Below are 15578 nucleotides of genomic sequence, written 5' to 3' on the forward strand. Positions count from 1 at the left end.
GTAAATGGGCTAAATCGGGTCAATTTCAGGTCATTCGGGTTCGGTTCAGGGATTGCCCCCCTAAGTTTAACAGAAATTTCACACTAGAACTAATTGATAATAGTGAGAGTAACTTTACAAGCTTATAATCCAATATTTTCTCTTCTCTTTTTCCAATGCGGAACAACTACAAGTAGGTAACATTGAACTTTAACAATTATCCACATAATCACCTAAACTCCTAAAAAAAAGTTACTCACAATGGGTAACATTAGAGTAATTAAGTAGGATAAAGTGTGATGATGTGACATACATGGTTTGATTTGGTTGAAGAAAAAAAGTTGAGTTTTAAGTGAGTCTTGGATTTTCAAACTCACCTCTAAACTTATTATAGTCTTTTGTCACATTATCCATAAAATTTGGCTCCACACTCTTTCCCAGACTTCTCTCCAAACTAGGGATGAACTCATCCTTAACTTGCTCAATGTTCGATGTGGTAAAGAACTTTAAGCAACTTTGTCACTTTGATATCAAAAAGGTCTAGGACGGGAATATAAGTGAATACGGAGTATAAGGCAAGGTAATGTATTTGGCAAATGGTCTATAGGACCAAAGAAAACATCTCGTTTTTGTGATTATCTCTCCTACATGATCGTGCAAACATCTCATTTTCATGATTTTCCCCCCTAAATCTATCGTGCAAATAGCAAAGTGACAATTATTTAGGAACAAAGGGAGTAAAGAGATTCCCTCAAATTCTACTCTACTCATAGGCTAGACACAAATAATTAGCTCAATCAATTACCAGTTACAACCTTAAACTTTAATTACACATAGAAAGTTAATCAGGTAAATTCTAGATGATAAAAATAAACTGATACATGGAGATCGAACACTTATTGTAGTATACAACAATCCCCAAAGCATACATCAAGCCGGGCGGCCGGCCTATAAGTCGTTCAATTGTTCCTTCGCCGGCGGGCTCGTATTATTACCTAGTCTAGCCAATGGTGTGTCATCAACAATCTTGGTTTTAATAGGTTGATAACACCAACTACAAAACATATAATACAATACATTAAGGAAGCATATTGCAGAAAGAATCCAATAATAATAGTCATAACGACCTTTGTTAATCTTGCTTGAAACCCAACTTTGATTTCCTCCCTTTTGTGTATTATCATTCACTAAGGTCAATATCAAACTGGCTAGCAACCCTGCAACACCCATCCCTACTCCAAACAAACAAGTCGCTATGCTCGACATACTCTTTGGCATTTCAGTGTAAAAAAACTCGTTCTGGCCAATCGCGTTAAAGGCCTCAGCTAACCCACTGAAGCAATTCTGAGGTACGAGCCAAAAGGCAGACATGAGGAGGGTAGTACTATTACTATTTCCTATGGCTCGTTTTCTTCGTATGTTTTCCACAACCCCAGCAACAAACATAGACATGAATGCACAAAAGAGTCCGATCCCCATCCTTGATTTTACACTAAGGGTAACAGGCTTCCCATTGATCTTTGATGCTAGAGGAAGGAGTATACGATCATAGATTGGAATCCAAAGAACTATCACCATGATTTGGAACGTGATAAATGATGCTGCTGGAACTTCAAACTTTGATGACCCTAGGTGTCTGTCCATGGATAGAGCTTGTACCACACCAAATGAGCTCTGGTTCGCGTGTATGGACATTATTACCCCTGTTGACCATATTGGTAACACTCTTATGAGAGCCTTTAGCTCTTCAACTTCCTCTACCGAGCATAGTTTCCATTGGTTTTTCGCCATTCCATTTGAGTCTATGTCTCGTTCGAGGTCTTGAATTATACAAGCTTTGTTCAAACACCTAATTAATAAAATAAAGCAAAACAACAAATTTCATAAGATTAATTAAGGTGGTAAATATGAAATAACATTTTATAAGGTGGTAAATACAAAAACATGAAATTTAAAAGGTGGTAAATATCAAAATATCCTTTATTTTATTCTCTACCTTTATTTATAAACTATTTATGTATGGAAACAAAATTTAGTTTATAAATTATGGCAATAATAGATACGACGTAATAATAATTATTCTACATTTGTAACATTTTAGTCAAATCGTTGTATTAATAATGGAAAATATATCACTCAATATTTTGATAAAATTACCATATTAGCATTTTAAATATGCACATTAAATGAATAAATTTAAACGAGTATATGTTAAAAATGTTATAACTATGCAATAGTTTGGAAGATAATCCGTTAATATTTTGTGGAAAAAATTATCAAAATCCGTGCGTGCACGGGATCTAATCTAGTATTTTGCTATAGGAACGATGATAAAAACATACTCCCTCCGTTTTTTTTACTTACATCACTTTGACTTTGTTAATATTCAAATACTAAGTTTGACTTGAATATTTTACCAATATATAATCAAATGTTATTATGTAAAATGTTGTCGGATTAGTCACAATATATTTTCATAATTTTTTTATATAATTTTTAGGATTTTTCACATTTACCATCTTTTAAGTTGTACATTTTTTAATTTACCGCTTTATAAATGTAATTTCATATTTATTCCTTAATTTATGAAATTTTTTGTATTCTCAAACTTTTAATGAATTTGGTCCAAATTTCCATCCATGTGAGCCCCACTTAACCAACTTATTTAATTTCCCGCATCTTTTATTATGTTTCCAATTAAATAAGTTGGTTAAATTGGGTTCACATGGACCGAAAGTAGGATAATAACCATTAAGATTTAAGAGATGGTGAATTCAAAACTTTTCATAAGATTAAGATGGTAAATATGAAATTACATTTTATAAAGTGGAAAATACAAAAACCTGAAACTTAAACGGTGGTAAGTATCAAAATATCCTAATTTTTACAAACACAAAATGATCGATATTTAATGGTCAAATAATGTATAGGTAAGTGTGTCGGTCCAAAACAGAGGGAGTATATGCTTTACCTTAATTTGTCACTCGGGGTAGTAACCGTCGAATTCTTCTTAACATAGTAACGCACGTTTGATCCAGGAGGAGGGGGAGTCGTTTTTCTGTTTCGAAAAGAAGCGATAGCAACTCGTACAAGGCTATGGAAGAGACTGCTTTTAACCTTATTCATGATATAAAGAGGAGTGGCAAGTAAGAGGCAGACAGTCGATACAAGCATAAGAATAATTGGTATGCCGAAACCAGTCCTCCAACCCAAATGATCTTGAATGTACACAATTACTGTCATAGCAATCACTACTGAAAAGCAACCACATGCATAGTACCAGTTGAAAAAGGTTTCTAGAATCTTCTTATTTTTAGGATTATCTCTTTGGTCTACTTGATCAGCCCCAAAAGCCAATGAACAAGGCCTTACACCACCTGCACCAATCGACATGATCAGAAATGCAAAGACTAGGAGTGCATATTGTCCCGTTGTTGGGGATTTGCAGTCGTTAGCTAAGGAGGGGTCGCATGACGGTGGCTTTGCATGCGGAATTACTGTTGTCAACCATAGTAGAGTCATCCCCTGCGTCAAGGATAATACAATTAGGATTCCATATATGTAGCTAATCAACAACAATCAACACACACTTTAAAATCCACCTCGGACCTTAATCACTCAATTACCTATGCAGCTAATTGTCAAATTAGCTTGTCATGTCACCTAAGATTTTAAAATAATTAATTTTCTAGCTAGTTTATACTATACTTTGATGGCAAGCTGATTTACTAAACTCGCTTGATATTTAAATGTGTCCACTTTTACAATTAATCATTTAATTTTAATTATTATTTGAAATCCTATTGGACCTCTTTTTCCCAAGTATATTAACTTGGTCAAGCTAATTTATTAAAACCACTCCAGTAGTAACTTGAAATTTTTGTAAATTACAAGCAAGTTCTTAGCTACTCCGTAAAACATTAAATAAATCCTAAATTAAATTTAATTTAGAAACACGCGGAAAAATCACGTGTCGATCGATGCATCAATGTTTAACATACGGAGTAACATTTTAAGGATGTACATATAATTTTCTAAATAAAATAATACGGAGTACAAACTTTTGCGGAAATCTAAACTGGAGTTTAACTTGCTCAGTTGCTTGGTTATGGGTTTATGAGTTATGAGTTACGGAGTATGACTTATGAGTTATGACACATATTTATTACTGGAGTTTAGATTCACATGGCCAACTTGGTTTCCCAAAGTTTAAATAATTTTATGGTTTCCAATTTAGTTTACTTAACTACATCTCACCGATTTCATAAACTGCATTTCCCATTCCTTCTCCTCTGTTTCCCTGTATGGTACGCTCCCATTTCGAAGTAGATGAAATCTCAGAGGATTTTGTAGTTATGAGCATTCTTAAGGTACCAAAGGTGATATTTACCTATGTGTTGCTACCTCGGTTTGTATTGACTTATGGTCTTATTAGTTTAATTTACAATAGGCTTCAAAGTATCTATATTATCTATCTATACTAATATATTAAAAGGCGTTGTGGTAAATGTATATGTATCACGTAGTATTCTCCTCACGCCACATCATCCATTCACCATGTATTATGTAATGGACAACCAAAAATTAATACAATAAGGTTCGAACACCAGACCTCCAGTTTAGATGATAATTCTCATTACCATCTTAACCAACCACCAATTGTGGTTTATCTCTTCACATTAATTTATAAATAAATGTTCACATTAAATCTAAAAATCTAAAACTTTAGTTATTCAATGTAGCAATCGGGGCATCGCTCGGGCCACACACTAGTTAAAGATTTAAAGATGAGTGGTGAGGAATAAGAGGCCTCCAAAATTCCAATTGTCAAACCACAACTACTCCACGTCACCACCTTAATTCTCTTAAATTAAGTTGAACCAAATAGGAAAATATCAAAGTATGAAATTAAATAATAAATATCAACAAGAGGAAAAAAATAATAACAAAAAGGAAATTATTAAAAACTTTAGTCAATTTAAGTAATAATTTGAATAAAGAAGGAATTAAAATTAATGCGCTTTTTTTTATTAGTTTTTTAATTTTATAAAAATTCCGTGCATTACCACGGGCACAGACTAGTGTTTGAATTACAATATGATAAGAAGTACAATAACTGGGAGTAGTTATTTTCAAAAGAGATAAAACTACTAAAATCCTCTATTTTAATTGTTTGACTAACACTTTTTCTATGCAAATGAGGTAGACGGAGAATACAAATGACAAATGAGGTGATTCAAATTTGTGATCTATCTTACACATGCCCCGATCATAAGTTGATAACTGATAGGCAAATAAACCATTCTAAAAGGCAATAAATCGCAAAGTGGCGAAATTAAATTGCAAAGTGGCGAAAAGAGATCATTTACCATACTTGCATTTAAACAAATATTTAAGCAGAAAAAAACATGTGATATGAATATGACAGCTATCAAGTAAGTCAAGGCTGAAGCGTATTTATCAACACTTTTCCCACTACAATAAAAAGTCAACCAAATCAATTTCCATTGTTTATTAAAGTTTTCTAATCAATCATTAGACAATTAATTAATCATCATATATGATTTCAAAGCAAATATGTTTCAACCGATTAAACAGATCTACAGGAAAGTACTCCGTACATGAACTTTTAAGATCAAAATTACATTTTTGTAAAGAGGTCAAGATTATTGATGTTATAAAATAAAAATAAAGAGTGATGGATAGCTCAGTTGGTTAGAGCTTCCATCCCGATTTCAGGTGATACTGGGATCGATTCTAATCCCCACCCTTGTGGCTCAAAAAAAAAAAAAAAAAAAAAAAAAAGCTTAAATTTCCTAAAGACGAAATTAACCCTTGCCTCAATCCGGGCACTCGAATAAAGTAGAGATAAAAGATGAAGGAAATTACCAAGAGACTGATGACGGAGCCGAGAGCAATGGTAAGGAAACGACCCAGATAAGAATCAGCCACAAAAGCGCCAATAAGAGGAAAGAAATTGGTTGCAGCTGACCAAAAAAAGATCAAATTTTGGCCTTTGGCTAAGCTCATGTTGTAATCCTTCATCAAATATATGATCATGTTTGGTAACAACCCATAACTTGCTACCTTCTCAAACGACTCGTTTGCTGCCATTTTTCAAACATTTTTCGTAATTACTTATAATTGTCGCGTATGTTTGTCGCGTATGTTGATAGTGTAATTTGAACTGACACGACCGATAACGGACGTACACATATGAAACATGCAACAAGCTAAATACTTACCTATGATGAATGGCATAGTAATGAAACTACCCTTTTTCCTCTTGGAGGGTTGATGTTCCTCTTGGTGATCACCATGATACCCGTTAATGTTTCTTTCTTCATCTCCTGCCTCCATTTTAGAGAGAGATTCGAGGAAGAGAGAGAGAGATAGATAGATAGAGAATTGAAGAGAGATAGAGAAGGAATAATTAAGTTGATCGATATGATTCTTTTGTGAGGGAACTGAACTATTTATATTATCATTAACGATCACCACCCAAAATAAAATTAAATAATTCTACACATACAAATAAGGAATTAAAAACATAACAAAGAGAGAGCTTATATGATATGTCCTACAAGAATACTAAAAGCGAGTATGTAACTAGTTGCTTACAACTTAAAACTTACAAGACACAACGTCGTTTTTCAAAGCATTTAATTTTATAAGAATTTTTCATATACGTACTACTACGTATGACGGTAGAAGCTCTTTACATATTTTCCGTAAACTTTTTACATACTATCCTTTTATTCGTAATTACTACTTGAAAATGACTACTTCTGTCCCTTTGAAAATTATTAGATGTACTCGGGTACACCGTATATTCAAAGGTATTTTTATGTTTATGATGGTCTCTCTCACATTTTCTCCTCACAAGTAAGCTAGAAAAAAATGTGAGAGGGTACACCTAATAGTTCTACTGTCCCTTCTTATCCTTTACCTATTTTGTTTTCGATGTTCTGTCCTAATTTTTACGTTTGAAATATTTTCTTTTATATTATACATAAATGCCTTAATTAATATTGTATCAAAAATCTTGCTAAGTGATTATTTTAATCAATCAAATTCATTAATTGAGATAGTAAATCTCTCCCACAGAGACATTGAATCGTTTTTCAATGTCATCTTTTGGATAAAAGTGAAAACATTGTTAATAAACATAATTTGCATTGTTAATTTAAATTACAAAAAAAAAAGAATAATAATAAAACTAAAGAAGGAATCTTAATCGGCTTTAATTAGTTGTTAAATCGTGTGAATGATACCAAAGCTAAAGATTAAAATAGGGCGGGGAGAGTACTTTGTATTGCATATAAATGTAAAGCAAGTCAAATGCGGATGAAGTACTAGATTAGCTCTTGTGCACACACGAATATTATAAAATTATTATTCGACCATTTTTTTTATAAAATATTTAACCGAAACATTTCTCCCTATTGAGTTATTACATACGTAATTAATAAAATTTTGAACACTCATTTTTATCCTACTAAAATAAAGTACGGAGTAGAGATTTTTTAAATAAAAATGTTAATTTTGCACCAAAAAGTGACATAAGTCATTACTAGTGTCTTTTTTTATGCTCCCTTCATTCTTGATTATTAGTCTCTTTTAAAATCTAGTCACTATTTACAATTGAATCTTCCCATTTCCTTCCAATACGTATTTCAAAATATATTTACGTGAGATCTTATTTTATTCGTCTCAATGTGTAATTTAACAATATCAAATTTTTATATTTCCTTAACGTATATAGTTAGAGATATTTACGTTTAACTATTGAGTTGAAACGGCCTAAAAAGTCAAAAGGAAACTACTATTTAAGAACGAAATGAATCTATATATTATACTAAAAGAGAGGAAATAAATGTGGTGATGACAAATGTCAGTGATTGATTGGCCTATCTTATAGATATAAAAAACATATTTGATTCTATAATTATTCTATTAACATTTACCTCAAAAATATATTTGATTCTCTTTTCCTCAAAATAAAAAAGATTTCATTCTATAGATAGGGAATATTTTTTAAAATTATATTTATTTTCTATATTTGATAACAAATATAACCAATATAAGATTATATTTTTATAAAAATAAATCCATGCATTATACGGTGTACGTAGTATGATTTTTATAAAAATTCAAGAGTAGTCTAATCTAATCTAATCTAATATTTTATATAAAGGAGACATATTTGCCGAATTATTAGAGCGCCACGTAGGATTATTATTGATTTCGGACAATAAAAAATAAGATTTCTAATTTATTTTTGAATTAAAAAAAATCGAGTGTCATATAGATAATTAATTAGGTGCCACATAGATATTTTAATTAATTAATTACTAATATATACAACTCCATCCAAAATAAAACAATCTAATAATTAAAAAAAATCTAAAATAAATTTCATCCAAAATCAAACCCTAATTTAAAATAAAATTCAATCCACAATCAAACACTAATCCAATATTAGAGCGCCATGTAGGAAAACTAATGTTTTCGGCCAATAAAAAATAAGATTTTGAAATTATTTTTGAATTAAAACAGTCGAATAACTCGTAGATAAATAATTAGGTGCTACGTAGATATTATAATTAACTAATTACTTATATATACAACTCCATCCAAAATAAAATACTCTAATAACTAAAATATAAATCTAAAATGAAATTTAATTTAATATCAAACATTAACCTATTCTAATATATAAATATAACAATTATTATAAAAAAAACTTTAACTTAATAATTTAATAGAATTTGTATGTCGCGGGAATAAAATCTATTATAAAGCTATAAATTATGACGGAAGTAATTACTAGCCACTTGGGATGATTATAGTGTATGGCATTGGAGGGTAGGTAGGCGTAATGGGGAACATTGCTCTGCTAGTAATTTATTAACCACGTTGACAGATGGACATGGGCGTCGGGCAATGCGGTATTGACTAGTGAGAAACAAATCTATGTTTACATATTGTGGGAGCGAGCATCTATGTTCGTCTCAAAATGTATTTTATAAATATCAAAATTTTATAATTTTTTGTCGTATAAAATTGGATATATTAACGGTCAAATATTGCATCGGAATTCATGCAAATAATAAATGTAAATATCTTTTTGAAACAGAGGTAGTATACGAGAGATGTGTAATTCGTTCGCTGCATTATGCCACATAAGTTAATGATTGTTAATATACAATTTTCTTTAGGTGTAATTAGTTGATTTACTACTAGTACTATGATTGAACTCGTGTGATTAAAGTAAGAGAGACATGTAGAAAATATTGAGGCAATGTTTTTTTATTCTTTTTGGACATCTGAGCAATAATGTGTTTTAAAGATACAAAATGTTAAGCCCTGTTGTAATTAAGGCTCATAGTATAATTAGCTCTTGCACCATAAGGAAAATTGGACAAGTATTATAAGTCTACCGGAAAAGGAAATGAATTGAGAAAATATGGACGGATACACGAATACACGTAGTAGAGTGTTGTTTGTATCCTAGAAAAAAGGTGTTCTCGTATCTTAGATATATCTCTAAAACATTAACCAACTAATTAAACTAAGGAAATCATTGACATCTAAAAAAAGATTGTACAATGAATTAGTGATAGATTTCTAGTTTGCTCATATCAAAAACGAAAACTACCAAATTGTCAAAAGTGTACATTATCGAGTATATCGATCAAACTGACGCATCTACTCAAAAACAGATAAAGTATATAAATTCATGTCTTTTACTCTGTTTTCTAAAAATGCAATTGTTTAACTTACACGTTTTTCTGAAGATGCAAAGAGAATACTGTACTAATCTTATCGTATGGGCTAACAGGATAATTTATAAGTGCATTTTCACAAGAATATTGGAATTGGAATCCAATTCGAGTGAAAATGGGTGGGTCCTGCTAGAATTATGTTCTTTCCTTTGCAATTTTGCACCTACTGGTGTTGAATTCTAATCTCATTCTTTGACCATTTTAATATTTTTTTTTTAATTACCAAGTATTATTTTTAGTGTAGCGGCAACTTGAAAAACACGCTTAGCTGTGTTGCGTGAAATACGTGGTAATATAATACTGAGTAGATAAACAAATAGGCTGCTTTTGGTTAACGAGGAATTCATTTCGGCATGTTGTGATGGGTTTCAAAACACATCATAGGGGCATTTCTGTAAATAAATTGAATTCCAATGGTACATGTTTTAATCGTAATGGTACATGTTTTTATCGTAATGGTACTCCGTTTAACGAAATGGTACTTTCTTTTTAATGAATGGTACACAAAATGTCTTGTGATGTACATCACAGCATGCCGAAATTCCACTCCCGTTGATTAACTGCGGCTTTACAAGATCTGCATACATATTGTTCCAATAGTGCTGCTTGTGCTGTCACAAAAAAATGTTCCAATTGTATGCCCGCACTTCCTGCGGCTGTGCAATGCTTATGCGCGGATAAATAATAGACAAGACTAGTTTTGTGCTCAATATATTTCACATTCCTCAACGTCTGATTGTGATCATTCATATCTAGGGGTGTGGCCATGTAAATGGATGTCCAGTACGATTTCATATAATTAGGGCCTTTTTTTATATTAACCATAATACTTGAATATATTTATTGTTTCAAATTAAAATTCAGATATAACTCTATATATTATTAAATCTCTAATTCAAAGCATAATGTTTCTCCACGTGTCATCATTACTTAGCAAATGACATAACTTGGCAAATGACATGGGGCCATGTCATGCGCACACATTATACATATTGTTACCTCACAAAAAAAAAATGGAATCGATGCTCGAACTCGTGATGTTATTTTCGCTGATGTAAAGTTTTAACCACCACTCCAATTCATCAACTTATGACTTTAAATCAATCAAAAAAGGATATGTGCTATCAATGTTAACACTTTAAGGCCCAATGTTTAAGTAACTCTTTATGATAACAAAAATATGCACTCCCTCCGTCAAAAATTAGTCGTTACACTTACCTTTGTACAAAGTTTTAGGTGATAAGTGGTTGTTTGGTTATCAATTGTTATTTTATTGAAAAAGTAGATATGATAGGATTTAGTGGCGTACTTTTTTAATTGAACTAGTTTAGGGCCCGTGCAACAACAACAACAATGATATATGAAAAAGTATAAATTCAAAGTTGTGTAAAAAATATTCAAATGAACTAAATTTGCATATTACTATACAAAGTTAAAAATTATAGTCGTTTACTTGTATGTAGAACGATCTAACAACGTTAACCAAACCCGAATGACTCAAGACTAATTTTCGAAAAGACCCGAGCATAACCTAGTTAGTCAAATACAACATATTTTGAATTGAGTAAAATCTTGATAAATAAACTTATATGTTAATCTACTTACCATGCATTATTATTTTAATTAACATTCTTACTTATCAGTTACCATGTACTCCCTCCGTCCCAAAATTATTGTCCTGTTTTCTAAATCGGGCGTCCCAAAATTATAGTCATGTTTCTAATTTTGGCTACTAAGGTCCTCACTTTCTCATATACTATATTAATTAAAAATAAATTGAAAACCCCACCCATGTACTATATTCCACTTTCCTATATACTATATTCTATTTCACATGTACTTTATTCCACTTTTCCATACAACTCAATCGTCATTTGTACTTTATTCCACTTTTTCATGTACTATATTCCACTTTTCTTAATATCCGTGTTTTTGGTCAAATAGGACGATAATTATAGAACGGAGGGTGTATTATATTATTAATAGTAGACTAACATTAGAAGTTCATTTATCAATATTTTTTGTATTTCTTATCAGATTAAAAAGTTATAATAATACATAAATAAGATTATATCATAAAGGAAAAAATAATATTGATTTAGCTTTCCTCCAATAATATATTATGCAGTACACATCTATGGTAATTAAAATATGTTTTTATCTTAGTTTCCTAAAAAAACATAATGTAATTTATTTATTTTAAAGTAAAAAAATAAAAAAATATTTTGGCGGGAAAAAATCGCACCAGGAAATGACACATGTCATTCCTGGTGTCTCTTTTAGTATATAGTAATTTTTTATATTTCTTATCAGATTAAAAAGTTTTAATAATACATAAATAAAATTATATCATAAAGGAAAAAAATAATACTTCATCTGTTCTTATTTACATGACATAATGGGATTTTAGACATTATTCACACAAACACCTTTGACTTCCTTTTGTGGTTTATACAACAACAACAACAACAACAACAACAACAACAACAACAACAACAACAACAACAACAACAACAACAACAACAACAACAACAACAACAACGACGAAGCCTTAGTCCCAAAATGATTTGGGGTCGGCTAACATGAATCGTCGTAGGAGATCGCCATTGTCACCAATCAAACCAGAAAGGAGCAGGAAGTAAAAAGAAAAAACAAGGAAGAGAAAGTGGAATTAATGAAAGTAAAATAAGAGAAAAATGTATATATATTATAGAAGAAATATTATAAGAGATAATAAAAAATAAGTACATTTCAAAATAGCATGTTAAATTTTTAAAAAATTTAAAAGAATTTTAAAAATAAAATAAAAATAAAAATAAAATAAAAATAGAAAGAACATAAACATGAAAGTTGTATAAGTCAAATAAAGTCATCAATGTATATTCCTTTTTTGGTTTATACATAAGAAAAAATATAGTCTTGTGGGGTCTTATTAGATTCGTATCAGTAAATATTATTTAAATATCAACTTTTTATAATTTTTTCCGATACACAATTAGAGATATTAATGTTTGAAATCGTGGCAAACGTGCCTAAATAATTGTGTCATTTAAAAAAGAAAGGAGGAAGTATTGATTTAGCTTTCCTCCAATAATATATTATGCAGTACATATCTATGGTAATTAAAATATATTTTTATCTTAGTTACCTAAAAAAACATAATGTAATTTATTTATTTTAAAGTAAAAATAAAAAAATATTTTGGCGGGAAAAAATCGCACCAGGAAATGACACGTGTCATTCCTGGTGTCTCTTTTAGTATATAGTAATAGATTGTTATGAAATATTAATAACAATTTAACTTAGTACATTAAATTATGATTATTTATTTGTATGAATGTCTTTTAGTTTTTTCAGCTTTTTTTTTGGAGGGGAAGTCTTTTGAGTTTTCCCTCTTTAAACACAAGGACATGTACATTAATAATGGATGTATTTGATTTTTGTCTTTTTTTTTAAAGAGAATATTGTGATGTGAAGACACATGTCACATTATAACATATGATTACATGTCACATTCTAAATTATGGTTTCAGTTTTTAAATGCTAGGTATAGATGAGAGAGGATGTGGGGACAAAAAAATAGTGGAAAGAGATAGAAAATATAATAATTGTGGGGTCATTCCTAATTTAGAATTGTAACAACTAATCTGGAACGGATGAAGTATAGTTTTTCTTTATATACTCAAATCATATATTAGTTTTTTTAAAAAAGTTATTCAAATCATACATGGAATTGTTAAAATATGTAATAGAAATAAGAAAAAAAAATATATTGTATTTTTAGTTGTTCCAATATGTTCTCCCCCTAAAAGGTTTGTAACCCAATGTACAATTTATAATTTAAGAATCTTCTTATAAGGTACTACGTATAAGTGAAGTACAAAAATCAACTTTTATACAGATCAAGCAAATTACTCAAAAAGTTCGTTAACAATTTTAGTTATTTAAAAATAGACTAAATACGTAGTACGTGCTCCATATAAATAAATTTATGGTGTATGTCAGTGAAATTGTTTTAAAAATAATTTCAAAATCATGTAATGCCTGGGGCATCGTCCGGGCCAATGACACTAGTTATAAGTATATAACCCACTTATTCACTTAAAAAGCGAAGTTCTTCTTGTATATTTTGATACAAACTCAAATACAACACTTTCAGCTTTAACTTCTTCTAAAATGTCACTTTCGAGTGATATCAAAGCGAACACATTTATCCTTTCGTGCGACACAGGTCAAATAAAACGAAAATTCTTAAATTACTGAAATAATAATTCAAATCTTCTTAAACAGAAAATAATTAACAAAGTGAATTTAAACTTCATATATTTAAGATTAAACATAGAGGATTAATTGATTTGGAGTTTTGAAATGGAGAAATTAAACATTAAAAGTTGAGGATTAATGGAACTATGGAAGCAAATATATAAGGGCGTAATTGAAATGAGGCAAAAGAGATCTTGGAATAGGAGAGATAGAGACGTTATAACCTACGTAGTAGGTGTGAGTACTAGATTTGGAAAAACTGATCCGGACCCGAAAAACCGACCCAATTGATTCAATCTGTAACCTGAAATTGATCCGAAATGACGGCCCAAAATTAACCCAAAAATCAAATAGACTCGATTCGGAACGAAACCTGCCCGGAAATAATTTGAACTGAAATGACCCGATACTCGAACGACCCGAATCGACATTCACCCAAAACTGTATTAACCGAATAGAAAATAACTATAAAATTTAAATCAACCCGAACCGATCCGAACCAAAGATCCGAAACCGATCGGAACCGAAGAGCAACTCAAATTTACCAATTAGTTTTAAATACAAGTCCTTTTTAGCTTTTCATATTATTATTTAATTTATTATTATTATTATTATTATTATTATTATTATTATTATTATTATTATTTATTATTATTATTGTTGTTGTTGTTGTTATTGTTATTATTTTCTTTTTTTTATTAATTTACACTCTTTTGTGTTATAGGAAGAAACTTTGATAATATTATGATAGTGACCAACAAATCTAAAGAGAAATAACCTAATCAAAACTCGAAACCCAAAAACATTATCCAACCCAAAAAAAATCCGATATAACCCGAAAAACCCAATTCGATATGAACCGATCCGATATTGACCCGGACCAGACCCGACCCAATTATAAAAATCCGAAGTAACCCGAACGGCCTCGACCCATACCCGAAACAACCTGAAAGAAAAATAACCCGAAATGACCCTATCCAAATGAACTCGATCTGAATCCGATCCAAACGACCCGTTTTCTAGGTCTAGGTGTAACTTTTATTGTTGAAGTTTTGTGTTTTTAACAATAATCTTTATGGAGTACAGCTGTTACAGTCTTGCAATCTTACAGACAACTTTCATTTAAAAACAATAACTAGCTTCTTCAAGGGATTCGAACTCGTGCCCCTTGTGTATAACACATTATTACTTTACTATCCCACTGTCACACATTCTATATGTAGGGGAATACAGTTAAACATATAACATGTGCGGAACATCCCCAAAGCCAGGAAACATGTATAAAGCACATGTAATACCTCGTATTTTTCTATAATTATAAATATATTTTATTATATTTATAAAGCATTTCGTTGTATTTATAAAGTATTTTTATAAACTAATTCCATTTAATGAAAATTAAATGCATTTTATTTTTAATTAATTTAATTATTAATTAATTACGAAAATCGTATTTTTATTAAATAGATTCAACGAATTTATTTAACCGGGATTTGTTGGGTCGTATTTCGAAAACGAATTTAATTTAATAAAACCCAGTTGATTTGT

The 15578-nt window shown here is 30.5% G+C and overlaps 1 protein-coding gene across 1 annotated transcript; it reads right to left on the bottom strand.

Annotated features, from left to right (window-relative positions):
- Window positions 1-754: 754 nt before the first annotated feature.
- LOC110785610 (protein NRT1/ PTR FAMILY 1.1) lies at window positions 755-6615 on the bottom strand. The gene is made up of 4 exons (XM_021990092.2): window positions 6225-6615; window positions 5869-6086; window positions 2951-3504; window positions 755-1828 (listed from the first exon to the last, which is right to left on the bottom strand). The coding sequence occupies exons 1-4, from the start codon at window positions 6337-6339 to the stop codon at window positions 928-930; spliced, it is 1788 nt and encodes a 595-aa protein (XP_021845784.1). The 5' UTR covers window positions 6340-6615; the 3' UTR covers window positions 755-927.
- Window positions 6616-15578: the final 8963 nt, after the last annotated feature.

Source organism: Spinacia oleracea, chromosome 2, assembly GCF_020520425.1.
Source record: "Spinacia oleracea cultivar Varoflay chromosome 2, BTI_SOV_V1, whole genome shotgun sequence".
Taxonomy (NCBI): Eukaryota; Viridiplantae; Streptophyta; class Magnoliopsida; order Caryophyllales; family Amaranthaceae; genus Spinacia; species Spinacia oleracea.